The 26,650-nt window shown below is 66.4% G+C and overlaps 2 protein-coding genes across 2 annotated transcripts in view; both read left to right on the top strand.

Moving 5' to 3' along the window:
* The window catches only part of LOC138683003 (syntaxin-4-like), a 28,402-nt gene extending 16,366 nt beyond the window's left edge, over positions 1-12,036 (top strand). Inside the window, 5 exon segments of the mRNA XM_069774523.1 lie at positions 512-650; positions 4,302-4,358; positions 4,360-4,413; positions 6,629-6,714; positions 12,017-12,036. Coding sequence (XP_069630624.1) covers positions 512-650; positions 4,302-4,358; positions 4,360-4,413; positions 6,629-6,712 — 334 coding nt within the window. The 3' untranslated portion in view covers positions 6,713-6,714; positions 12,017-12,036.
* A 7,131-nt stretch (positions 12,037-19,167) lies between these two features.
* PRF1 (perforin 1) lies at positions 19,168-24,510 on the top strand. Its single transcript, XM_069774522.1, has 2 exons — positions 19,168-19,931; positions 22,161-24,510. Exons 1-2 carry the CDS (start codon positions 19,168-19,170, stop codon positions 24,400-24,402), a joined length of 3,006 nt encoding a protein of 1,001 aa, XP_069630623.1. The 3' UTR covers positions 24,403-24,510.
* The last annotated feature ends 2,140 nt before the right edge of the window (positions 24,511-26,650 follow it).

Below are 26,650 nucleotides of genomic sequence, written 5' to 3'. Positions count from 1 at the left end.
GACCTTGAAGGACCTGGGGGGGGTCCCTCATGGGTGCTGGGAGGGGGTCTTCAAGGGACGTCAGGGTCACCCATAGGTGCTGGGGGGCTTCAGGGGCACCCCTGGGTGCTGGGGGGGGTCCCTGGACCCCATAGGTGCCCTATAGCACCCATGGGTGCCCCCCCCGGCCATCTCCAGACCTTGAAGGACCTGGGGGGGGGTCCCTTAGGCCACCCATGGGTGCTGGGAGGGGGTCTTCAAGGGACGTCAGGGTCACCCATAGGTGCTGGGGGGCACCCATGGGTGCTGGGGGGGGTCCCTGGACCCCATAGGTGCCCTATAGCACCCATGGGTGCCCCCCCCGGCCATCTCCAGACCTTGAAGGACCTGGGGGGGGGGTCCCTTAGGCCACCCATGGGTGCTGGGAGGGGGTCTTCAAGGGACGTCAGGGTCACCCATAGGTGCTGGGGGGCACCCCTGGGTGCTGGGGGGGTGACAGGGGGGACCCATAGGTGCTGGGGGGCTCCCATAGGTGCTGGGGGGCGACGCGGGCGACGCGGGCGGCGCTGGAGGAGGTGGGGGTCCGTCACCGGGAGCTGCAGCGGCTGGAGAGGGGCCTGCGGGAGCTGGGGGAGCTCTTCGCCCTCCTGGGGAGCACCGTCGAGGGGCAGGTGGGTGCTGGGAGGGACTGGGAGGAACTGGGAGGCACTGGGAGGGAGCTGGGAGGCACTGGGCGGTGACTGGGATAGACTGGGAGGCACTGGGAGGGAGCTGGGAGGAACTGGGTGGGACTGGGAGGCAGTGGGGGGGAGCTGGGAGGCACTGGGCGGTGACTGGGATAGACTGGGAGGCACTGGGCGGTGACTGGGATAGACTGGGAGGAACTGGGTGGGACTGGGAGGCAGTGGGGGGGAGCTGGGAGGCACTGGGCGGTGACTGGGATAGACTGGGAGGCACTGGGAGGGAGCTGGGAGGAACTGGGTGGGACTGGGAGGCAGTGGAAGGAGGTGGGAGGCACTGGGCGGTGACTGGGGGGGAGCTGGGAGGCACTGGGCGGTGACTGGGATAGACTGGGAGGGAGCTGGGAGGAACTGGGTGGGACTGGGAGGCAGTGGGGGGGAGCTGGGAGGCACTGGGCGGTGACTGGGATAGACTGGGAGGCACTGGGAGGGAGCTGGGAGGAACTGGGTGGGACTGGGAGGCAGTGGGAAGGAGGTGGGAGGCACTGGGCGGTGACTGGGATAGACTGGGAGGCACTGGGCGGTGACTGGGATAGACTGGGAGGGAGCTGGAGGAACTGGGTGGGACTGGGAGGCAGTGGGGGGGAGCTGGGAGGCACTGGGCGGTGACTGGGATAGACTGGGAGGCACTGGGCGGTGACTGGGATAGACTGGGAGGAACTGGGTGGGACTGGGAGGCAGTGGGGGGGAGCTGGGAGGCACTGGGCGGTGACTGGGATAGACTGGGAGGCACTGGAGGGAGCTGGGAGGAACTGGGTGGGACTGGGAGGCAGTGGGGGGGAGCTGGGAGGCACTGGGCGGTGACTGGGGGGGAGCTGGGAGGCACTGGGCGGTGACTGGGATAGACTGGGAGGCAGTGGGAGGAACTGGGTGGGACTGGGAGGCAGTGGGGGGGGAGCTGGGAGGCACTGGGCGGTGACTGGGATAGACTGGGAGGCACTGGGCGGTGACTGGGATAGACTGGGAGGAACTGGGTGGGACTGGGAGCAGTGGGGGGGGAGCTGGGAGGCACTGGGCGGTGACTGGGATAGACTGGGAGGCACTGGGAGGGAGCTGGGAGGAACTGGGTGGGACTGGGAGGCAGTGGGAAGGAGGTGGGAGGCACTGGGCGGTGACTGGGATAGACTGGGAGGCAGTGGGAGGAACTGGGTGGGACTGGGAGGCAGTGGGAGGGAGCTGGGAGGCACTGGGCAGTGACTGGGATAGACTGGGAGGCACTGGGAGGGAGCTGGGAGGAACTGGGTGGGACTGGGAGGCAGTGGGGGGAGCTGGGAGGCACTGGGCGGTGACTGGATAGACTGGGAGGGCACTGGGCGGTGACTGGGATAGACTGGGAGGAACTGGGTGGACTGGGAGGCAGTGGGAAGGAGGTGGGAGGCACTGGGCGGTGACTGGGATAGACTGGGAGGCAGTGGGAGGAACTGGGTGGGACTGGGAGGCAGTGGGAGGGAGCTGGGAGGCACTGGGCAGTGACTGGGATAGACTGGGAGGCACTGGGAGGGAGCTGGGAGACACTAGGAGGAACTAGGTGGTGACTGGGATAGACTGGGGGGGGACTGGGAGGTCACGAGGAGGCACTGGGAGGACTGGGCCAGGGCACTGGGAGGGAACTAGAGGTCAGTGGGATGAACTGGGAGGGGGACTAGGGGGCACAGGAGAGCACTGGATGGTCTTGGAGGAAAGGGGAAGGCACTGGGAGGGAACTGGGATGGACTGGGAGAGAACTGGGATGGACGGGAGGTCATTGGGATGCTCTTGGAGGGAACTGGGATGGACTGGGAGAGAACTGGAAGGAACTGGGATGGACTGGGAGAACTGGGATGGACGGGAGGTCATTGGGACGCTCTTGGAGGGAACTGGGATGGACTGGGAGAGAACTGGGAAGGAACTGGGATGGACTGGGAGAACTGGGATGGACGGGAGGTCATCGGGGCTCTCTTGGAGGGAAGTGAGGTGTCACTGGGAGGGAACTGGGATGGACTGGGAGAGAACTGGATGGACGGGAGGTCATTGGGACGCTCTTGGAGGGAGCGAGGGGTCACTAGGAGGGAACTGGGAAGGAACTGGGATGGACTGGGAGAACTGGGATGGACGGGAGTCATCGGGGCTCTCTTGGAGGGAAGTGAGGTGTCACTGGGAGGAACTGGGATGGACTGGGAGAGAACTGGGATGGATGGGAGGTCATTGGGACGCTCTTGGAGGGAACTGGGATGGACTGGGAGAGAACTGGAAGGAACTGGGATGGACTGGGAGAACTGGGATGGACGGGAGTCATCGGGGCTCTCTTGGAGGGGAAGTGAGGTGTCACTGGGAGGGAACTGGGATGGACTGGGAGAGAACTGGGATGGACGGGAGGTCATTGGGACGCTCTTGGAGGGAAGCGAGGGGTCACTAGGAGGTAACTGGGAGGGAACTGGGATGAACTGGGATGGACGGGAGGTCATCGGGACGCTCTTGGAGGGAAGCAAGGGGTCACTAGGAGGTAACTGGGAGGGAACTGGGATGAACTGGGATGGACGGGAGGTCATCGGGACGCTCTTGGAGGGAAGCAAGGGGTCACTAGGAGGTAACTGGGAAGGAACTGGGATGGACTGGGAGAACTGGGATGAATGGGAGTCATCGGGGCTCTCTTGGAGGGAAGTGAGGGGTCACTAGGAGGAACTGGGAAGGAACTGGGATGGACTGGGAGAACTGGGATGAACGGGAGTCATCGGGGCTCTCTTGGAGGGAAGTGAGGTGTCACTGGGAGGGAACTGGGATGGACTGGGAGAGAACTGGGATGGACGGGAGGTCATCGGGACGCTCTTGGAGGGAAGCAAGGGGTCACTAGGAGGGAACTGGGAAGGAACTGGGATGGACTGGGAGAACTGGGATGGACGGGAGGTCATCGGGACGCTCTTGGAGGGAAGCGAGGGGTCACTAGGAGGTAACTGGGAAGGAACTGGGATGGACTGGGAGAACTGGGATGGACGGGAGTCATCGGGGCTCTCTTGGAGGGGAAGTGAGGTGTCACTGGGAGGGAACTGGATGGACTGGGAGAGAACTGGGATGGACGGGAGGTCATCGGACGCTCTTGGAGGAAGCAAGGGGTCACTAGAGGTAACTGGGAGGGAACTGGGATGAACTGGGATGGACGGAGGTCATCGGGACGCTCTTGGAGGGAAGCAAGGGGTCACTAGGAGGGAAATGGGAAGGAACTGGGATGGACTGGGAGAACTGGGATGAACGGAGTCATCGGGGCTCTCTTGGAGGGAAGCGAGGGGTCACTAGGAGGGAACTGGGAAGGAACTGGGATGGACTGGGAAACTGGGATGGACGGGAGGTCATTGGGACGCTCTTGGAGGAAACTGGGATGGACTGGGAGAGAACTGGGAGGGAACTGGGATGGACTGGGAGAACTGGGATGAACGGGAAGTCATCGGGGCTCTCTTGGAGGGAGCGGGGAGTCACTGGGATGGACTGGGAGTCACTGGCGGCCTACGGCAGCGCCGTACCGGCGCGTGCGTGTCCGTACGGGTCCGTACCGGTCCGTACCGGTCCGTACTGGTCCGTACTGGTCCGTACTGGTCCGTACTGGTGCAGGGCGAGGTGATCGACCGGATCGAGCGGAACATCCAGGACTCGGGTTCCCGCCTGCGCAAGGGGGCAGCAGCACCTGGGGGCGGCGCGGCGCAGCCAGCGCGGGGCGCGCAGGGTCAGCACCCCCGGGACCCCCGCCCCTGGGTGCCCCCCCCGGGACCCCCCCCCCCCCGTGGGGACCCCCCCCCACCCGTGGGGACCCCCCAACACCCACCCAGGACCCCCCCCAGGACCCGCCCCAACACCCCCCCCCCACCCATGGGTGCCCCACCACCCACCCAGGACCCCCCCCACACCCATGGGGACCCCCCAACATCCACCCAGGACCCCCCCCCAGGACCCCCCCCAGGACCACCCCAAACACCCATGGGTGCCCCCCAACACCCCCCCCCCCATGGGGGACCCCCCCAGGACCCCCCCCACACCCATGGGGACCCCCCAACATCCACCCAGGACCCCCCCCCAGGACCACCCCCAAACACCCATGGGTGCCCCCCAACACCCCCCCCCCCATGGGGACCCCCCCAGGACCCCCCCCCACACCCATGGGGACCCCCCCAACATCCACCCAGGACCCCCCCCAGGACCACCCCAAACACCCATGGGTGCCCCCCAACACCCCCCCCCCCCATGGGGACCCCCCCAGGACCCCCCCCACACCCATGGGGACCCCCCAACATCCACCCAGGACCCCCCCCCAGGACCACCCCAAACACCCATGGGTGCCCCCCAACACCCCCCCCCCCCCATGGGGACCCCCCCAGGACCCCTCCCCACACCCATGGGGACCCCCCCCACACCCATGGGGACCCCCCAACACCCACCCAGGACCCCACCCAGGACCCCCCCCCACCCATGGGTTCCCCCACCACCCACCCAGGACCCCCCCAGGACCCCCCCCCCACCCATGGGTGCCCCCCCACACCCACCCAGGACCCCCCCCACACCCATGGGGACCCCCTACACCCACCCAGGACCCCCCCCAGGACCACCCCAAACACCCATGGGTGCCCCCCAACACCCCCCCCCCCCATGGGGACCCCCCCAGGACCCCTCCCCACACCCATGGGGACCCCCCCACACCCATGGGGACCCCCCCAACACCCACCCAGGACCCCACCCAGGACCCCCCCCCACCCATGGGTTCCCCCACCACCCACCCAGGACCCCCCCAGGACCCCCCCCCCACCCATGGGTGCCCCCCCCACACCCACCCAGGACCCCCCCCCACACCCATGGGGACCCCCTACACCCACCCAGGACCCCCCCCCAGGACCACCCCAAACACCCATGGGTGCCCCCCAACACCCCCCCCCCCATGGGGACTCCCCCAGGACCCCCCCCACACACCCATGGGGACCCCCCCCACACCCCATGGGGACCCCCCAACATCCACCCAGGACCCCCCCCAGGACCCCCCCCACACCCATGGGTGCCCCCACCACCCCACCCCAGACTCCCCCAGGACCCCCCAACACCCCCCCCAGGACCCCCCCCCAACACCCCCCCCCACCCATGGGTGCCCCCACCACCCACCAGGACCCCCCCCCAGGACCCCCCCCACACCCACCCAGGACCCCCCCCAGGACCCCCCCCAGGACCACCCCAAACACCCATGGGTGCCCCCCCAACACCCCCCCCCCCCATGGGGACCCCCCCAGGACCCCTCCCACACCCATGGGTGCCCCCACCACCCACCCAGGACCCTCCCCCAGGACCCCCCCCCCCTACGACCCTCCCCCCACCCACGGGTGCCCCCCCCACCCCCCCCAGGACCCCCCCAGGACCCCCCCCACCCATGGGTGCCCCCACCACCCACCCAGGACCCCTCCCCCAGGACCCCCCCCACCCCCTACGACCCCCCCCCCACCCATGGGTGCCCCCACCACCCACCCCAGACCCCCCCCAGAACCCCCCCCCACCCACGGGTGCCCCCCCCACACCCCCCCAGGACCCCCCCCACCCATGGGTGCCCCCACCACCCACCCCAGACCCCCCCCAGAACCCCCCCCCCACCCACGGGTGCCCCCCAGGACCCCCCCCCCCCCCCAATGAGGACCCACCCAGGACCCCCCCAGGACCCCCCCCACACCCACGGGTGCCCCCCCCACACCCCCCCAGGACCCCCCCCAGGACCCCCCCCCCACCCACGGGTGCCCCCACCACCCACCCCAGACCCCCCCAGAACCCCCCCCCACCCACGGGTGCCCCCCCAGGACCCCCCCCACACCCACGGGTGCCCCCCCCACACCCCCCCCAGGACCCCCCCCCCAGGACCCCCCCCCACCCACGGGTGCCCCCCCCACCCCTGACCCTGCCCCCCCCCGCAGAAGAAGGTGCTGGTGGCCGCCTGCGTCATCGTCACCCTCCTCATCGTCGCCGCCATCATCGCCGCCGCCGTGGCCACCGGGTGACGCTCCCAGGTGAGGGACTGGGAGGGACTGGGAGGGACTGGGAGGGACTGGGAGGGGGGGCTGGGAGGGAGGGGGGGGCGCTGGGAGGGAGGGAAGGGGTTACTGGGGGGGACTGGAGTGGGGGGGGGGGGGCTGGGAGTGAGGAGGGGGGTTACTGGGGGGGACTGGGATGAACTGGAGGGGACTGGGAGGGACTGGGGGGTTACTGGACGAAGTGGGGGAACTGGGAGTGACCGGGGGGGGTTACTGGGACAAAGTGGGGGAACTGGGAGTGACCCGGGGGGGGTTACTGGGACAAACTGGGGGGGGACTGGGAGGGACTGGGGGGAACTGGGGGGGGACTGTGAGTGACTGGGGGGTTACTGGGACAAAGTGGGGGAACTGGGAGTGACTGGGGGGTTACTGGGACAAAGTGGGGGAACTGGGAGTGACCGGGGGGGGTTACTGGGGGGGAACTGGGGGGGACTGGGAGTGACTGGGGGGTTAGTGGGGGGAACTGGGGGGGGACTGGGAGTGACTGGGGGGTTACTGGGAGGGGGGCTGGGGGGGGGGCGCTGGGAGGGAGGGAAGGGGTTACTGGGGGGGACTGGGAGTGGGGGGGGGGGGCTGGGAGTGAGGAGGGGGGTTACTGGGGGGGGACTGGGATGAACTGGAGGGGACTGGGAGGGACTGGGGGGTTACTGGGACGAAGTGGGGGAACTGGGAGTGACCGGGGGGGTTACTGGGACAAAGTGGGGGAACTGGGAGTGACCGGGGGGGGTTACTGGGACAAACTGGGGGGGACTGGAGGGACTGGGGGAACTGGGGGGGGACTGGGAGTGACTGGGGGGTTACTGGGACAAAGTGGGGGAACTGGGAGTGACCGGGGGGGGTTACTGGGACAAACTGGAGGGGACTGGGAGGGACTGGGGGGTTACTGGGGGGGGGACTGGGAGTGACTGGGGGGGACTGGGACAAAGTGGGGGAACTGGGAGTGACCGGGGGGGGTTACTGGGACAAACTGGGGGGGACTGGGAGGGACTGGGGGGAACTGGGGGGGGACTGGGAGTGACTGGGGGGTTACTGGGACAAAGTGGGGGAACTGGGAGTGACCGGGAGGCTTACTGGGACAAACTGGGGGGAACTGGGAGTGACTGGGGGGTTACTGGGACAAAGTGGGGGGAACTGGGAGTGACCGGGGGGGGTTACTGGGGGGAACTGGGGGGGACTGGGAGGGACTGGGGGGTTACTGGGGGGGGACTGGGAGTGACTGGGGGGGACTGGGAGTGACTGGGGGGGTTACTGGGACAAAGTGGGGGAACTGGGAGTGACCGGGGGGGGTTACTGGGGGGGACTGGGAGTGACTGGGGGGTTAGTGGGGGGAAACTGGGGGGGACTGGGAGTGACTGGGGGGGTTACTGGGAGGGGGGGCGCTGGGAGGGAGGGGAAGGGGTTACTGGGGGGGACTGGGAGTGGGGGGGGGGGGGGCTGGGAGTGAGGAGGGGGGTTACTGGGGGGGACTGGGATGAACTGGAGGGGACTGGGAGGGACTGGGGGGTTACTGGGACGAAGTGGGGGAACTGGGAGTGACCGGGGGGGGTTACTGGGGGGAACTGGGGGGGACTGGGGAGTGACTGGGGGGTTCCTGGGACAAAGTGGGGGAACTGGGAGTGACCAGGGCGGGGTTACTGGGACAAACTGGGGGGGACTGGAGTGACCGGGGGGGGTTACTGGGGGGAACTGGGGGGGGACTGGGAGTGACTGGGGGGTTACTGGGAGGGGGGCTGGGAGGGAGGGGGGGGCGCTGGGAGGGAGGGAAGGGGTTACTGGGGGGGACTGGGAGTGGGGGGGGGGGCTGGGAGTGAGGAGGGGGGTTACTGGGGGGGACTGGGATGAACTGGAGGGGACTGGGGGTTACTGGGACGAAGTGGGGGAACTGGGAGTGACCGGGGGGGGTTACTGGGACAAAGTGGGGGAACTGGGAGTGACCGGGGGGGGTTACTGGGACAAACTGGGGGGAACTGGGAGTGACTGGGGGGTTACTGGGGGGGGGACTGGGAGTGACTGGGGGGGACTGGGAGTGACTGGGGGTTACTGGGACGAAGTGGGGGAACTGGGAGTGACTGGGGGGTTACTGGGACAAAGTGGGGAACTGGGAGTGACCGGGGGGGGTTACTGGACAAACTGGGGGGGACTGGGAGGGACTGGGGGGAACTGGGGGGGGACTGTGAGTGACTGGGGGGTTACTGGGACAAAGTGGGGGAACTGGGAGTGACCGGGGGGGGTTACTGGGGGGGACTGGGAGTGACTGGGGGGTTACTGGAGGGGGGCTGGGGGGGGGGCGCTGGAGGGAGGGAAGGGGTTACTGGGGGGGACTGGGAGTGGGGGGGGGGGGCTGGGAGTGAGGAGGGGGGTTACTGGGGGGACTGGGATGAACTGGAGGGGACTGGGGGGTTACTGGGACGAAGTGGGGGAACTGGGAGTGACTGGGGGGTTACTGGGACAAAGTGGGGGAACTGGGAGTGACCGGGGGGGGTTACTGGGACGAACTGGGGGGGACTGGGAGGGACTGGGGGGAACTGGGGGGGGACTGTGAGTGACTGGGGGGTTACTGGGACAAAGTGGGGGAACTGGGAGTGACCGGGAGGCTTACTGGGACAAACTGGGGGGAGCTGGGAGGGACTGGGGGGTTACTGGGACAAAGTGGGGGAACTGGGAGTGACCGGGGGGGGTTACTGGGGGGAACTGGGGGGGACTGGGAGTGACTGGGGGGTTAGTGGGGGGAACTGGGGGGGGACTGGGAGTGACTGGGGGGTTACTGGGAGGGGGGCTGGGGGGGGGGGCGCTGGGAGGGAGGGAAGGGGTTACTGGGGGGGACTGGGAGTGGGGGGGGGGGGCTGGGAGTGAGGAGGGGGGTTACTGGGGGGGACTGGGATGAACTGGAGGGGACTGGGAGGGACTGGGGGGTTACTGGGACGAAGTGGGGGAACTGGAGTGACCGGGGGGGGTTACTGGGACAAACTGGGGGGACTGGGAGGGACTGGGGGGGAACTGGGGGGGGACTGTGAGTGACTGGGGGGTTACTGGGACAAAGTGGGGGAACTGGGAGTGACTGGGGGGTTACTGGGACAAAGTGGGGGAACTGGGAGTGACCGGGGGGGGTTACTGGGGGGAACTGGGGGGGACTGGGAGTGACTGGGGGGTTAGTGGGGGGAACTGGGGGGGGACTGGGAGTGACTGGGGGGTTACTGGGAGGGGGGCTGGGGGGGGGGGCGCTGGGAGGGAGGGAAGGGGTTACTGGGGGGGACTGGGAGTGGGGGGGGGGGGGCTGGGAGTGAGGAGGGGGGTTACTGGGGGGGACTGGGATGAACTGGAGGGGACTGGGAGGGACTGGGGGGTTACTGGGACGAAGTGGGGGAACTGGGAGTGACCGGGGGGGTTACTGGGGGGAACTGGGGGGGGACTGGGAGTGACTGGGGGGTTCCTGGGACAAAGTGGGGGAACTGGGAGTGACCAGGGCGGGTTACTGGGACAAACTGGGGGGGACTGGGAGTGACCGGGGGGGTTACTGGGGGGAACTGGGGGGGGACTGGGAGTGACTGGGGGGTTACTGGGAGGGGGGCTGGGGGGGGGGGCGCTGGGAGGGAGGGAAGGGGTTACTGGGGGGGACTGGGAGTGGGGGGGGGGGGGCTGGGAGTGAGGAGGGGGGTTACTGGGGGGGACTGGGATGAACTGGAGGGGACTGGGAGGGACTGGGGGGTTACTGGGACGAAGTGGGGGAACTGGGAGTGACCGGGGGGGTTACTGGGGGGAACTGGGGGGGACTGGGAGTGACTGGGGGGTTACTGGGGGGGGACTGGGAGTGACTGGGGGGGACTGGGAGTGACTGGGGGGTTACTGGGACAAAGTGGGGGAACTGGGAGTGACCGGGAGGCTTACTGGGACAAACTGGGGGGAACTGGGAGTGACTGGGGGGTTACTGGGACAAATTGGGGGAACTGGGAGTGACCGGGGGGGGTTACTGGGACAAACTGGGGGGAACTGGGAGTGACCGGGGGGGGTTACTGGGACAAAGTGGGGGAACTGGGAGTGACCGGGGGGGGTTACTGGGACAAACTGGGGGGGACTGGGAGTGACTGGGGGGTTACTGTGGGGAACTGGGAGGGGACTGGGAGTGACTGGGGGGGACTGGGAGTGACTGGGGGGGACTGGGAGGGACTGGGGGGAACTGGGGGGGGACTGTGAGTGACTGGGGGGGACTGGGACAAATTGGGGGAACTGGGAGTGAGTGGGGGGGTTACTGGGACAAACTGGGGGGGACTGGGAGGGACTGGGATGAACTGGAGGGGACTGGGAGTGACTGGGGGGTTCCTGGGACAAATTGGGGGAACTGGGAGTGAGTGGGGGGGTTACTGGGACAAACGGGGGGACTGGGAGTGACTGGGGGGTTACAGGGGAGAACTGGGGGATTACTGGGACAAACTGGGGGGGACTGGGATGATCTGGGAGTGAGTGGGGGAGTTACTAGGACAAACTGGGGGGGACTGGGAGTGACCAGGGGGGTTACTGGGGGGAACTGGGGGGGACTGGGATGAACTGGAGGGGACTGGGAGTGACTGGGGGGTTACTGGGATGAACTGGAGGGGACTGGGAGTGACTGGGGAGTTACTGGGACAAATTGGGGGAACTGGGAGTGACTGGGGGGTTACTGGGACAAACTGGGAGTGACTGGGGGGTTACGGGGGGAACTGGGGGATTACTGGGACAAACTGGGGGGGACTGGGATGATCTGGGAGCAAGTGGGGGGGTTACTGGGGGGGACTGGGGGGTTACTGGGACAAACTAGGGGACACTGGGATGATCTGGGAGTGAGTGGAGGGGTTACTGGGATGAACTGGGGAAAACTGAGGGGGTTACTGGAGGGAACTGGGATGATCTGGGAGTGACTGAGGGCTTACTGGGACAAACTGGGGGGACTGGGATGATCTGGGAGTGATGGGGGGTTACTGGGCTGAACTGGGGAGGACTGAGGGGGTTACTGGGGGGAACTGGGATGATCTGGGAGTGACTGAGGGGTTACTGGGACAAACTGGGAGTGACTGGGCTGAACTGGGAGTGACGGGGGGGTTACTGGGCTGAACTGGGGAGGACTGAGGGGGTTACTGGGGGGAACTGGGGGATTACTGGGACAAACTGGGGGGAACTGGGATGGTCTGGGAGCAAGTGGGGGGGTTACTGGGGGGAACTGGGAGCAACTGGGGGGGGTTACTGGGACAAACTGGGAGTGACTGGGCCAGCACCGACCACTGGTTTCACCCCTCCCAGGTCACGGTGGTGACTGGGGGGGGGGACTTGGGGGCGGAGCCTCCTCACTGCTCCGCCCACCCCCCCATTGGCCAACACTAACCCCCTCCGCCTTAAACCCCGCCCTCGTCGGCCAGCCCCCACTTCCTGTCCCGAATGACATCACTTCCTGTCTGAGAAAGGGGGGTGGGGGGGCGCCCCCAAATAAAGCACTTTTCACCCCAAAATTTAGCCTGGATGTTATTTTTTGGGGGGGGGGGGGGGTCCCAAAAAAAACAAAAAAAATTAATTTTTTGGGGTGTTTTGGGGTTTTGGGGTTTTTTTGGGAGGGGGGTCCCAAAAAAAATATAATTTTTTGGGGGTGTTTTGGGGGTTTTGGGGTTTTTTTCGGAGGGGGGTCCCAAAAAAAAAATAATTTTTTGGGGGTGTTTTGGGGTTTGGGGGGGTTTTTTTTGGGTGGGGGGCTCCCAAAAAAACCCCAAAAATATAATTTTTTGGGGTGTCTTGGGGTTTTCTTGGGTGGGGGGGGGTCCCAAACAAAAAAAAACCCAAAAAATAATTTTTTGGGGGTGTTTTGGGGTTTTTTTTGGGTGTGGGGGGGTCCCAAAAAAAATATAATTTTTGGGGGGTGTTTGGGGGTTTTTTGGGTGGGGGGGGTCCCAAAAAAAATATAATTTTTGGGGGGTGTTTGGGGGTTTTTTGGGTGGGGGGGGTCCCAAAAAAAATATAATTTTTGGGGGGTGTTTTGGGGTTTTGGGGTTTTTTTTGGGTGGGGGGCTCCCAAAAAAAAAACCAAAAATATAATTTTTGGGGGGTGTTTGGGGGTTTTTTGGGTGGGGGGGGTCCCAAAAAAAATATAATTTTTGGGGGGTGTTTTGGGGTTTTGGGGGTTTTTTTGGGTGGGGGGCTCCCAAAAAAACCCCAAAAATATAATTTTTTGGGGGTGTTTTGGGGTTTTTTTGGGTGGGGGGGGTCCCAAAAAAAATATAATTTGGGGGGGGCGTGTTTTGGGGTTTTGGGGGTTTTTTTTGGGTGTGTGGGGGGGAGGGGAGGCGGCGATGACACGCAGCGGGGGAGGGGGAGGATGTGACGGGGTGGCCCCCCCTCCCCCCCCCGTCCCGGGGGTGTCGCTGCCGCTGGTGAGTACGTGGGACCCCCCACCCGTGTCCGTGTGTCCGTCCCCCCCCCCCCCCCGGGTTTTGTCACCCCCCGACGCGGTTCCCCCCCCACCCCCCCGTGGCACCGTTGCTGCCGCCGTGTCCCCGTCGTCACGGCCCCGTCCCCGCGGCCTCACCACCGTGTTCCTGTCCCCACCACGGCCCCGGCCTCATGGCCACGTCCTTGTCCCCATCCCCACGTCCCCACCACCGTGTCTCCATCCCCACGTCCCCACCACCGTGTCCCCGTCCCCACGTCCCCACCACGGCCCCATCCCCACGTCCCCACCACCGTGTCTCCATCCCCACGTCCCCACCACCGTGTCCCCGTCCCCACGTCCCCACCACGGCCCCGTCCCCACGTCCCCACCACCGTGTCTCCATCCCCACGTCCCCACCACGGCCCCATCCCCACGTCCCCACCACCGTGTCTCCATCCCCACGTCCCCACCACGGCCCCGTCTCCATCCCCACGTCCCCACCACCATGTCTCCATCCCCACGTCCCCACCACGGCCCCATCCCCACATCCCCACCACCGTGTCTCCATCCCCACGTCCCCACCACCGTGTCCCCGTCCCCACGTCCCCACCACGGCCCCGTCTCCATCCCCATGTCCCCACCACCGTGTCCCCGTCCCCACGTCCCCACCACGGCCCCGTCTCCATCCCCACGTCCCCACCACCGTGTCCCCGTCCCCACGTCCCCACCACGGCCCCGTCCCCACGTCCCCACCACCGTGTCCCCGTCCCCACGTCCCCACCACGGCCTCATCTCCATCCCCACGTCCCCACCACCGTGTCCCCGTCCCCACGTCCCCACCACGGCCCCGTCTCCATCCCCACGTCCCCACCACCGTGTCCCCGTCCCCACGTCCCCACCACGGCCCCGTCTCCATCCCCACGTCCCCACCACCGTGTCCCCGTCCCCACGTCCCCACCACGGCCCCGTCTCCATCCCCACGTCCCCACCACCGTGTCCCCGTCCCCACGTCCCCACCACGGCCCCATCCCCACGTCCCCACCACCGTGTCCCCATCCCCATGTCCCCACCACGTCCTTGTCCCCATCCCCACGTCCCCACCACCGTGTCTCCATCCCCACGTCCCCACCACGGCCCCGTCCCCACGTCCCCACCACCGTGTCTCCATCCCCACATCCCCACCACGGCCCCGTCCCCATGTCCCCACCACCGTGTCTCCATCCCCACGTCCCCACCACGGCCCCGTCCCCACGTCCCCACCACCATGTCCCCGTCCCCACGTCCCCACCACGGCCTCATCTCCATCCCCACGTCCCCACCACCGTGTCCCCGTCCCCACGTCCCCACCACCGTGTCCCCGTCCCCACGTCCCCACCACGGCCTCGTCTCCATCCCCACGTCCCCACCACGGCCTCGTCTCCATCCCCACGTCCCCACCACGGCCCCGTCTCCATCCCCACGTCCCCACCACCGTGTCTCCATCCCCACGTCCCCACCACGGCCCCGTCCCCACGTCCCCACCACCGTGTCCCCGTCCCCACGTCCCCACCACGGCCCCGTCTCCATCCCCACGTCCCCACCACCGTGTCCCCGTCCCCACGTCCCCACCACGGCCCCATCCCCACGTCCCCACCACCGTGTCCCCGTCCCCACGTCCCCACCACGGCCCCGTCCCCACGTCCCCACCACCGTGTCTCCATCCCCACGTCCCCACCACCGTGTCCCCGTCCCCACGTCCCCACCACGGCCTCATCTCCATCCCCACGTCCCCACCACCGTGTCCCCGTCCCCACGTCCCCACCACGGCCCCGTCTCCATCCCCACGTCCCCACCACCGTGTCTCCATCCCCACGTCCCCACCACCGTGTCCCCGTCCCCACGTCCCCACCACGGCCCCATCCCCACGTCCCCACCACCGTGTCTCCATCCCCACGTCCCCACCACCGTGTCCCCGTCCCCACGTCCCCACCACGGCCTCATCTCCATCCCCACGTCCCCACCACCGTGTCCCCGTCCCCACGTCCCCACCACGGCCCCGTCTCCATCCCCACGTCCCCACCACCGTGTCCCCGTCCCCACGTCCCCACCACGGCCCCGTCTCCATCCCCACGTCCCCACCACCGTGTCCCCGTCCCCACGTCCCCACCACGGCCTCATCTCCATCCCCACGTCCCCACCACCGTGTCCCCGTCCCCACGTCCCCACCACGGCCTCGTCTCCATCCCCACGTCCCCACCACCATGTCTCCATCCCCACGTCCCCACCACCGTGTCCCCGTCCCCACGTCCCCACCACGGCCCCGTCTCCATCCCCACGTCCCCACCACCGTGTCCCCGTCCCCACGTCCCCACCACGGCCTCATCTCCATCCCCACGTCCCCACCACCGTGTCCCCGTCCCCACGTCCCCACCACGGCCTCGTCTCCATCCCCACGTCCCCACCACGGCCCCGTCTCCATCCCCACGTCCCCACCACCGTGTCCCCGTCCCCACGTCCCCACCACGGCCTCATCTCCATCCCCACGTCCCCACCACCGTGTCCCCGTCCCCACGTCCCCACCACGGCCCCGTCTCCATCCCCACGTCCCCACCACCGTGTCCCCGTCCCCACGTCCCCACCACGGCCCCGTCTCCATCCCCACGTCCCCACCACCGTGTCCCCGTCCCCACGTCCCCACCACGGCCCCATCCCCACGTCCCCACCACCGTGTCCCCATCCCCATGTCCCCACCACGTCCTTGTCCCCATCCCCACGTCCCCACCACCGTGTCTCCATCCCCACGTCCCCACCACGGCCCCGTCCCCACGTCCCCACCACCGTGTCTCCATCCCCACATCCCCACCACGGCCCCGTCCCCATGTCCCCACCACCGTGTCTCCATCCCCACGTCCCCACCACGGCCCCGTCCCCACGTCCCCACCACCATGTCCCCGTCCCCACGTCCCCATCACGGCCTCATCTCCATCCCCACGTCCCCACCACCGTGTCCCCGTCCCCACGTCCCCACCACCGTGTCCCCGTCCCCACGTCCCCACCACGGCCTCGTCTCCATCCCCACGTCCCCACCACGGCCTCGTCTCCATCCCCACGTCCCCACCACGGCCCCGTCTCCATCCCCACGTCCCCACCACCGTGTCTCCATCCCCACGTCCCCACCACGGCCCCGTCCCCACGTCCCCACCACCGTGTCCCCGTCCCCACGTCCCCACCACGGCCCCGTCTCCATCCCCACGTCCCCACCACCGTGTCCCCGTCCCCACGTCCCCACCACGGCCCCATCCCCACGTCCCCACCACCGTGTCCCCGTCCCCACGTCCCCACCACGGCCCCGTCCCCACGTCCCCACCACCGTGTCTCCATCCCCACGTCCCCACCACCGTGTCCCCGTCCCCACGTCCCCACCACGGCCTCATCTCCATCCCCACGTCCCCACCACCGTGTCCCCGTCCCCACGTCCCCACCACGGCCCCGTCTCCATCCCCACGTCCCCACCACCGTGTCTCCATCCCCACGTCCCCACCACCGTGTCCCCGTCCCCACGTCCCCACCACGGCCCCATCCCCACGTCCCCACCACCGTGTCTCCATCCCCACGTCCCCACCACCGTGTCCCCGTCCCCACGTCCCCACCACGGCCTCATCTCCATCCCCACGTCCCCACCACCGTGTCCCCGTCCCCACGTCCCCACCACGGCCCCGTCTCCATCCCCACGTCCCCACCACCGTGTCCCCGTCCCCACGTCCCCACCACGGCCCCGTCTCCATCCCCACGTCCCCACCACCGTGTCCCCGTCCCCACGTCCCCACCACGGCCTCATCTCCATCCCCACGTCCCCACCACCGTGTCCCCGTCCCCACGTCCCCACCACGGCCTCGTCTCCATCCCCACGTCCCCACCACCATGTCTCCATCCCCACGTCCCCACCACCGTGTCCCCGTCCCCACGTCCCCACCACGGCCCCGTCTCCATCCCCACGTCCCCACCACCGTGTCCCCGTCCCCACGTCCCCACCACGGCCTCATCTCCATCCCCACGTCCCCACCACCGTGTCCCCGTCCCCACGTCCCCACCACGGCCTCGTCTCCATCCCCACGTCCCCACCACGGCCCCGTCTCCATCCCCACGTCCCCACCACCGTGTCCCCGTCCCCACGTCCCCACCACGGCCTCATCTCCATCCCCACGTCCCCACCACCGTGTCCCCGTCCCCACGTCCCCACCACGGCCTCGTCTCCATCCCCACGTCCCCACCACGTCCCCATCTCCATCCCCACGTCCCCACCACGGCCCCGTCCCCACGTCCCCACCACCGTGTCCCCGTCCCCACGTCCCCACCACGGCCTCGTCTCCATCCCCACGTCCCCACCACCGTGTCTCCATCCCCACGTCCCCACCACGGCCCCATCCCCACGTCCCCACCACCCCGTCCTCGTCCCCACGTCCCCACGTCCCCATCCCCACGTCCCCACCACCCTGTCCCCATCCCCACGTCCCCACCACGTCCTCGTCCCCACCATCACATCCACGTCCTTGTCCCCATCCCCACGTCCCCACCACCACATCCACGTCCCTGTCCCCACATCCCCACAGCTACTTCCCCATCCCCACGTCCCCACCACCCCAACCTCGTCCCCACGTCCCCACCGCCACGTCCCCACCACCACGTCCTTGTCCCCATCCCCACGTCCCCACCACCGTGTCCCCGTCCCCACGTCCCCACCACGTCCCTGTCTCCATCCCCATGTCCCCACCATGTCCCTGTCCCCACGTCCCCCCACCACGTCCTTGTCCCCATCCCCACGTCCCCATGGCCACATCCTCATCCCCACGCCCACCACCATGTCCCCCTCCCCTTGTCCCCACCGCCGCGTCCCCATCGTCACTTCCACGTCCCCATCCCCACGTCCCCACCACCCCATCCTTGTCCCCATCCCCATGTCTCCACGGCCACATCCTCATCCACGTCCCCATGTCCCCACCACCTCGTCCCCATCCCCACATCCCCACCACCATGGCCACGTCCCCACATCCATGTCCCCCTCCCCTTGTCCCCACCACCCCCTCCCCATCCCCACGTCCCCACCACCGCATCCCCATCGTCACATCCGCATCCCCGTCCCCACGTCCCCACCACCACGTCCTCATCCCCACGTCCCCACCACCATGGCCATGTCCCCACGCCCACTTCCCCATCCCCACGTCCCCACCACCGTGTCCCCATCCCCACCACGTCCTTGTTCCCGTCCCCACGTCCCCACCACCACGTTCGCATCCCCACATCCCCACCACCATGTCCCCATCCCTACGTCCCCACCACCACGTCCTCGTCCCCACGTCCCCATGGCCACATCTTCGTCCATGTCCCCACGTCCCCACCACGTCCTCATTCCCACCAAGTCCCTGTCCCCATCCCCACGTCCCCACCACCACGTCCTTGTCCCCATCCCCACGTCCCCACCACCATGGCCACGTCCCCCCATCCATGTCCCCTTCCCCTTGTCCCCACCACCACATCCTCGTCCCCATCCCCACGTCCCCATGGCCACATCTTCGTCCATGTCCCCACGTCCCCACCACCCCGTCCTCGTCCCCACCACCACCGCCACGTCCCCACCACCCCATCCCCATCCCCACGTCCCCACCACCACGTCCCTGTCCCCATCCCCATGTCCCCACCACCATGGCCATGTTGCCCCCATCCACGTCCCCCTCCTCTTGTCCCCCCCACCACGTCCTTGTCCCCACCACCATGGCCACGTCCCCACCACCACGTCCTTGTCCCTGTGTCCTCACCACCGTGTCCTCATCCCCATCCCCATGTCCCCACCACCATGGCCACGTCCCCACGCCCACTTCCCCATCCCCACGTCCCACCACCGCATCCCCATCGTCACATCCACGTCCCCATCCCCATGTCCCCACCACCATGGCCATGTTGCCCCCATCCACGTCCCCCTCCTCTTGTCCCCACCACCACGTCCTTGTCCCCACCACCATGGCCACGTCCCCACCACCACGTCCTTGTCCCCACCACCATGGCCACGTCCCCACCACCACGTCCTTGTCCCCGTGTCCTCACCACCGTGTCCTCATCCCCATCCCCATGTCCCCACCACCATGGCCACGTCCCCACGTCCTCGTCCCCATCCCCACGTCCCCACCACCACATCCCCATCCCCATCCCCACGTCCCCACCGCCACGTCCTCATCCCCACGTCCACCTCCCCAACCTTCTCCAGGCCATGGCCACTTCCCGCCGTCCCTTCTTCCTCTGCCTCCTCTCCCTCGCCTCCCTCCAACCATGGTCGCCGGTGACCTGCCTGTGCCGGCGCGCCCACGGCAAAGCCTGCGCCGTCCCCGCCGTCCCCGGCACCCAACCGTTGGGTTTCGGTTTGGACGTCACCACCCTGGAGCCCACCGGCGGTCAAGTCTTGGTCATCGATGACGTCATCCCCACCGCGGCGGGGACGAAGGCCACGTGCGTCCTCTGCCCGGATCCCTTGGACCGTGGACGACCGCGACGGTTGCCGACCGGCGTCGGAGTTTGGCGGGCGGGACGCCGGTGCCGGCAAGGGACAAGGGTGGCCGAAGGGAGTCAAGCGGTGGGGACGGTGGTGGCCGGGACGGAAGAGGTGGCCCGGGGTTGGCGGGTGGGTTTGGGCGGGGCGGTGGGACCGGGGGGCCACGGGACGTTGGCCGTGGCCGGGTCCCACTCGCGGGTGGCCGAGTTCGGGCTCCAGAGGCAACGGGAGGACCGCTACGCCTTCGCCAGCCTGGAGATGCGCTGCGTCCACTACTGGTGGGTGTGCCTCTGCTTCCTCCTCCTCCTCCTCCTCCTCCTCCTCCTCCTCCGTGGTCTCCTCCAGCTCCTCCATCTTCATCTCCATCCCTCCATCTTCTTCGTCTTCTCCAGCCCTCCATCTTCGTCATCCCTTCCACCTCCATCTTCTTCATCTTCTCCATCCCTCCATCATCTTCTTCTCCATCTTCTTCATCTCCATCCTTCCATCTTCTTCATCCCTCCATCTTCTCCATCCCTCCATCTTCTCCATCCCTCCATCTTCTCCAGCTCTTCCACCTCCATCTTCATCTCCTCCATTCCTTCATCTTCTTCATCCCTCCATCTTCTCCATCCCTTCCACCTCCTCCATCTTCTCCATCCCTCCATCTTCTTCATCCCTCCATCTTCTTCATCTTCTCCATCCCTCCATCTTGTCCATCCCTCTAGCTTCTTCATCCCTCCATCTTCTTCATCCCTCCATCTTCTCCATCTTCATCTTCTCCATCCCTCCATCTTCTCCATCCCTTCCACCTCCTCCATCTTCATCTTCTCCATCCCTCCACCTTCTTCATCTTCTCCATCCCTCCATCTTCTCCACCTCCTCCATCTTGTCCATCCCTCCAGCTCCTCCATCTTCTCCAGCCCCTCTGTCCTTCCTCCATTTCCTCCATCATCTCCTCCTTCTCTGTCCCCCCCCCGTCCATCCCTCCTCCCCCTTGGCCCCACGTCCTTCTGTCCTTCCCCCCGTCCCTCCATCCAGCCCCCCAACATCCCCACGCGACCCCACAGACCCACAGACCCCCCCCAGTCACCCCATAGACCCAGCCAACACCCCCAGTAGCACCCCACAACCCCCCCGACACCCCATAGCACCCTGTAGACCCCCCCATAGACCCCCCAGTCACCCCATAGACCCCCCCAAATTACCCCATAGACCCATCCAACACCCCCAATCACCCCATAGACCCCCCCCAAATCACCCCATAGACCCCCAGTCACCCCATAGACCCATCCAACACCTCCAGCCACCCCGTAGACCCCCCAACCACCCCGTAGACCCCCCAAATCACCCCATAGACCCCCCCAGTCACCCCATAGACCCCCCCAAATCACCCCATAGCACCCTGTAGACCCCCCCATAGACTCCCAGTCACCCCATAGACCCCCCAGTCACCCCATAGACCCCCCAAATTACCCCATAGACCCCCCCAGTCACCCCATAGACCCATCCAACACCCCCAATCACCCCATAGACCCCTCCCAGTCACCCCACAGACCCCCCAAATCACCCCTTAGACCCCCCAGTCACCCCATAGACCCAGACAACACCCCCAGTCACCCCATAGACCCCCCAAATCACCCCATAGACCCCCCAAATCACCCCATAGCACCCTGTAGACCCCCCATAGACCCCCCAGTCACCCCTTAGACCCCCTAATCACCCCATAGACCCCCCAAATCACCCCGTAGACCCCCCCAGTCACCCCATAGACCCCCCCAGTCACCCCATAGACCCCCCCAAATCACCCCATAGACCCCCAGTCACCCCATAGACCCATCCAACACCTCCAGCCACCCCGTAGACCCCCCAACCACCCCGTAGACCCCGCAAATCACCCCATAGACCCCCCAGTCACCCCATTGACCCCCCAAATCACCCCTTAGACCCCCCAGTCACCCCATAGACCCCCCCAAATCACCCCATAGCACCCTGTAGACCCCCCCATAGACTCCCAGTCACCCCATAGACCCCCCAGTCACCCCATAGACCCCCCAAATTACCCCATAGACCCCCCCAGTCACCCCATAGACCCATCCAACACCCCCAATCACCCCATAGACCCCTCCCAGTCACCCCACAGACCCCCCAAATCACCCCTTAGACCCCCCAGTCACCCCATAGACCCCCCAAATCACCCCACAGACCCCCCAAATCACCCCTTAGACCCCCCAGTCACCCCATAGACCCAGACAACACCCCCAGTCACCCCATAGACCCCCCAAATCACCCCATAGACCCCCCAAATCACCCCATAGCACCCTGTAGACCCCCCATAGACCCCCCAGTCACCCCTTAGACCCCCTAATCACCCCATAGACCCCCCAAATCACCCCGCAGACCCCCCCAGTCACCCCATAGACCCCCCCAGTCACCCCATAGACCCCCCCAAATCACCCCATAGACCTCCCCCACCACATCTCACCCCCCCACCCTTTCCGTGTCGTCCCCCCCCCCCCCCCCCGCAGGACCCAGGTCTCCCCCAGCGCCCGCCTGTCCCCCCACTTCCTCCGTGCCGTACGGGCCCTGCCCCCCCGCTTCACCGCCGCCACGGCGGCCGACTACGCCGAGCTGCTGGCCGCCTACGGCACCCATTACATCCGGGGGGCCCAACTGGGCGGGCGCCTCCGTGCCGTCACCGCCATCCGTTCCTGCCGGGCCTCCATGACGGGCGCCAGCGCCCAAGAAGTAGCCGATTGTTTAGGGGTGGAGGTGACGGCCGGCGGAGGGGCCGGGAGAATCGGCGCCACGGCCACCGCGTGCCGCCGGGCGCGGGCGGGCAACGAAGCCAACGCCACCTTCAACGAAGTCTACAGCGAGCGGTTGGTGGAGGTGGAAGGAGGCGAACAACATGGCGACCTACTCTACGGCAGGCCTGAGGCCTACGCAAGATGGCTGCAAGGCCTCCCCGCCGTCCCGGGGTTGGTGGCGGCCGACGTCCGCCCCCTCCACACCCTCTTGCCCCGGCGCGAGCCCCGGCGAGCGGCTTTACGGGCGGCCGTCGGCCATTACATCACTTGGCGGGCTTTGCGGGTCAACTGTAGCCGGGCCTGCCCCGGCGGCCATCTTGCAGGGCCGTGTCAATGCGGTTGCCCCGCCGACGCCGTCGTCACCGCCGACTGCTGCTCGCGGCGGCGCGGCTTGGCGCGGTTGACCGTCTTGGTGCAAGGCGGGCGGGGTTGGCGCGGGGACCACTTCTCCATGACCGACGCTTACGTCCGGGTGATTTTCGGAGAGCGGCGGGCGCAGACGGCCACGGTGTGGAACAACGACCGGCCGCGGTGGGGGGCTCGGTTAGATTTGGGGACGGTGGAGCTGCCCCCCGGCGCCAAGTTGAGGGTGGAGGTGTGGGACGAGGACAACAAGTGGGACGACGACTTGTTGGGGGTCTGCGAGGAGCCGGTGGAAGCCGGCGCCGACCGGGAAATCGTTTGTTTTCCCGGCGGCGGGCACTTGGAGTTCAGCTACCGGGCGACTTGCGGACCCTCCTTGGGGGGACCCCTTTGCCACGACTACGTGCCGCAGCCCCCCGAGGACAACGGGGAGCTCTACCGATTCTCCCGGTGGCCCCCCGGCCCTGGAGATGGCCCGGTGAACTGGCCCAAGCAAGACGAAGAGGAGGAGGAGGAGGAAGATGGCTCCGAGAACCCCCACCTCGAAGCTTTTTGGGGGTCCGCCGGGAGCAACGGCTCCTTTGCCGAACCCCAAGAGATGGAGACGGGTTTTGGGGAAGATCTTGGAGACGATCCGGAGCTGTTGGGTGAGCCTACGGATGCTTTCGGTGATCTCCCAGAACCTTGGGTGGGTTTTGAGGAGCGGTCTTCGGAGGTGGAGCCATCATCCGGCTTCCAGAAGGATCCGTCAGACCTCCGGAATCCATCATCCGGCTTCCAGAAAGATCCACCAGACCTCCAGGATCCATCATCCGGCTTCAAGAAGGGTCTTCCAAACCTCCGGAATCCATCTTCCATCTTCAAGAAGGGTCTTCCAAACCTCCGGAATCCATCATCCGGCTTCCAGAAGGATCCACCAGACCTCCAGGATCCATCATCCGGCTTCCAGAAGGGTCTTCCAAACCTCCGGAATTCATCTTCCATCTTCAAGAAGGGTCTTCCAAACCTCCGGAATCCATCATCCGGCTTCCAGAAGGATCCACCAGACCTCCAGGATCCATCATCCGGCTTCCAGAAGGGTCTTCCAAACCTCCGGAATTCATCTTCCATCTTCAAGAAGGGTCTTCCAGACCTCCGGAATCCATCTTCCATCTTCAAGAAGGGTCTTCCAGACATCTGGAATCCATCATCCAGCTTCAAGAAGGATCCACCAAACCTCTGGAATCCATCATCCGGCTTCCAGAAGGGTCTTCCAAACCTCCGGAATTCATCTTCCATCTTCAAGAAGGGTCTTCCAGACCTCCGGAATCCATCTTCCATCTTCAAGAAGGATCCACCAAACCTCCGGAATCCATCATCCGGCTTCAAGAAGGGTCTTCCAAACCTCCGGAATCCATCATCTGGCTTCCAGAAGGGTCTTCCAAACCTCCGGAATCCATCTTCCATCTTCAAGAAGGATCCACCAAACCTCCGGAATCCATCTTCCATCTTCAAGAAGGGTCTTCCAGACCTCCGGAATCCATCATCCGGCTTCCAGAAGGATCCGCCGGCTGCGGATCCGTCATCCAGCTCCGGATGGGGTCCTCCAGCCCCATAGCGTCCATCCAGCCCCGAATCCCGCCTCGGATCCCCAATTCCGGTGTTGCAAAGCATGATGGGAGCTCCGCTCGAGGCCGGGGGGGTGGGCAGGAGGCGATTAAACGCTTTTTTCGCAGCAGCCCCCAAGTCTGTGAGGTCTTTCTGCAGGGACTGGGAGCTACTGGGAGGCACTGGGAGGGGTCTTCAGGACCACAGACCTCAGGTAGACACTCCCCCACCCCCCCAGCACCCTATAGATGTCCCAGACACCCCACAGACCCCTCCAGCACCCCCCAGTCACCCCATAGCACCCCCTAGACCCCCCCAACGACCCTATAGACCCCCAGACACCCCATAGCACCCTATAGACCCCCCCAACGACCCTATAGACCCCCAGAGCACCCCATAGACCCCCCCAGGCACCCCATAGACCCCCCCTAACGACCCTATAGACCCCTATAGCACCCCCCAGTCACCCCATAGCACCCCCCCAATGACCCTATAGACCCCCAGAGCACCCTATAGACCCCCCCAGTCGCCCCATAGCACCCCCCCAATGACCCTATAGACCCCCAGAGCACCCCCCAGTCACCCCATAATGCCCCCCAACGACCCTATAGAGCCCCCCCCAGGCACCCCATAGATCCCCTTAGCACCCCACAGACACCCCCAGTCACCCCATAGACCCCCCCAACGATCCTATAGACCCCCATAGCACCCCCAGTCACCCCATAGCACCCCATAGACCCCCCCCAGTCACCCCATAGCACCCCATAGACCCCCCCAATCACCCCATAGACCCCCCCAACGATCCTATAGACCCCCATAGCACCCCCAGTCACCCCATAGCACCCCATAGACCCCCCCCAGTCACCCCATAGCACCCCATAGACCCCCCCCAACGACCCTATAGACCCCCAGAGCACCCCATAGACCCCCCCAGTACCCCATAGACTCCCCCCAGGCACCCCATAGCACCCTATGGACCCCCCCAGTCACCCCATAGACCCCCCAACGACCCTATAGACCCCCCCCAGGCACCCCATAGATCCCCTTAGCACCCCATAGACCCCCCCAATCACCCCATAGACCCCCCCAACGACCCTATAGACCCCCATAGCACCCCCCAGTCACCCCATAGATCCCCATAGCACCCCATAGACCCCCCCAACGACCCTATAGACCCCCAGAGCACCCCATAGACCCCCCCAGTCACCCCATAGCACCCTATAGACCCCCCAGCCACCCCATAGCACCCCATAGACCCCCCCAATCACCCCATAGACCCCCCCAACGACCCTATAGACCCCCAGAGCACCCCATAGACCCCCCCAGTCACCCCATAGCACCCTATAGACCCCCCCCGCCCCATATACCAGCCCACCGAACACTCAGGTTTGGGTTTTCTTTTTTTTTTTTAATTTTTTTTTTTTTTTTTTTTTTTTTTTGGCACCCGCCGCCCCGAAAGGCCCCAAACATCCGGAGAAAGTGGGTGGGGTGGGGGTGGGGAACCCCCCCTCCCCCCCCCAGTGTCTGGGCCCCACGGAACAGGGGTTGAGGGTGGGAAATAGGACTTGGGGGGGGGGGGGGGAAGAAAAATCCACCCGAGTGACGTGGAAGGCGGAAGGACGGCGTCACCGCCGGCCTTGTGCCCCATAGCGACCCACGGCACCCCATAGCGTCCCATGCCCCCCCCCACTAACGCAGGTGAGCCCTAATTTTTTCTCCCCCCCCGCCCCCCCCAGAACCTTTTGGGCCCCATAGCGGCTCCGTAGGGACCCCATAGAGCTCCTTCCAGCCCCATAGATCTCCCCCAGCCCCATAGCAGCCCCATAGGGCTCCCCCAGCCCCATAGAAGCCCCTTAAGGACCCCCCCAGCCCTATAGAGTCCCTAAAGGACCCCCCAGCCCCATAGATCCCCTTAAGGACCCCATAGGGCTCCCCCAGCCCCATAGATCCCCTTAAAGACCCCCCCAGCCCCATAGATCCCCTTAAGGACCCCCCCAGCCCCATAGCTGCCCCATAGATCCCCCCCAGCCCCATAGATCCCCTTAAGGACCCCCCCAGCCCCATAGCTGCCCCATAGATCCCCCAGCCCCATAGATCCCCTTAGCCCCCCCCCAGATCCCCCCCAGCCCCATAGATCCCCTTAAGGACCCCCCCAGCCCCATAGCCGCCCCATAGATCCCCCAGCCCCATAGATCCCCTTAGCCCCCCCCCAGATCTCTCCCAGCCCCATAGATCCCCTTAAAGACCCCCCCAGCCCC

This window comes from Haliaeetus albicilla, chromosome 30 (genome assembly GCF_947461875.1).
Source record: "Haliaeetus albicilla chromosome 30, bHalAlb1.1, whole genome shotgun sequence".
Classification (NCBI taxonomy): Eukaryota; Metazoa; Chordata; class Aves; order Accipitriformes; family Accipitridae; genus Haliaeetus; species Haliaeetus albicilla.
Note: the sequence above shows the minus strand (reverse complement) of the source record. Positions and strands in the feature narration are given on the sequence as shown.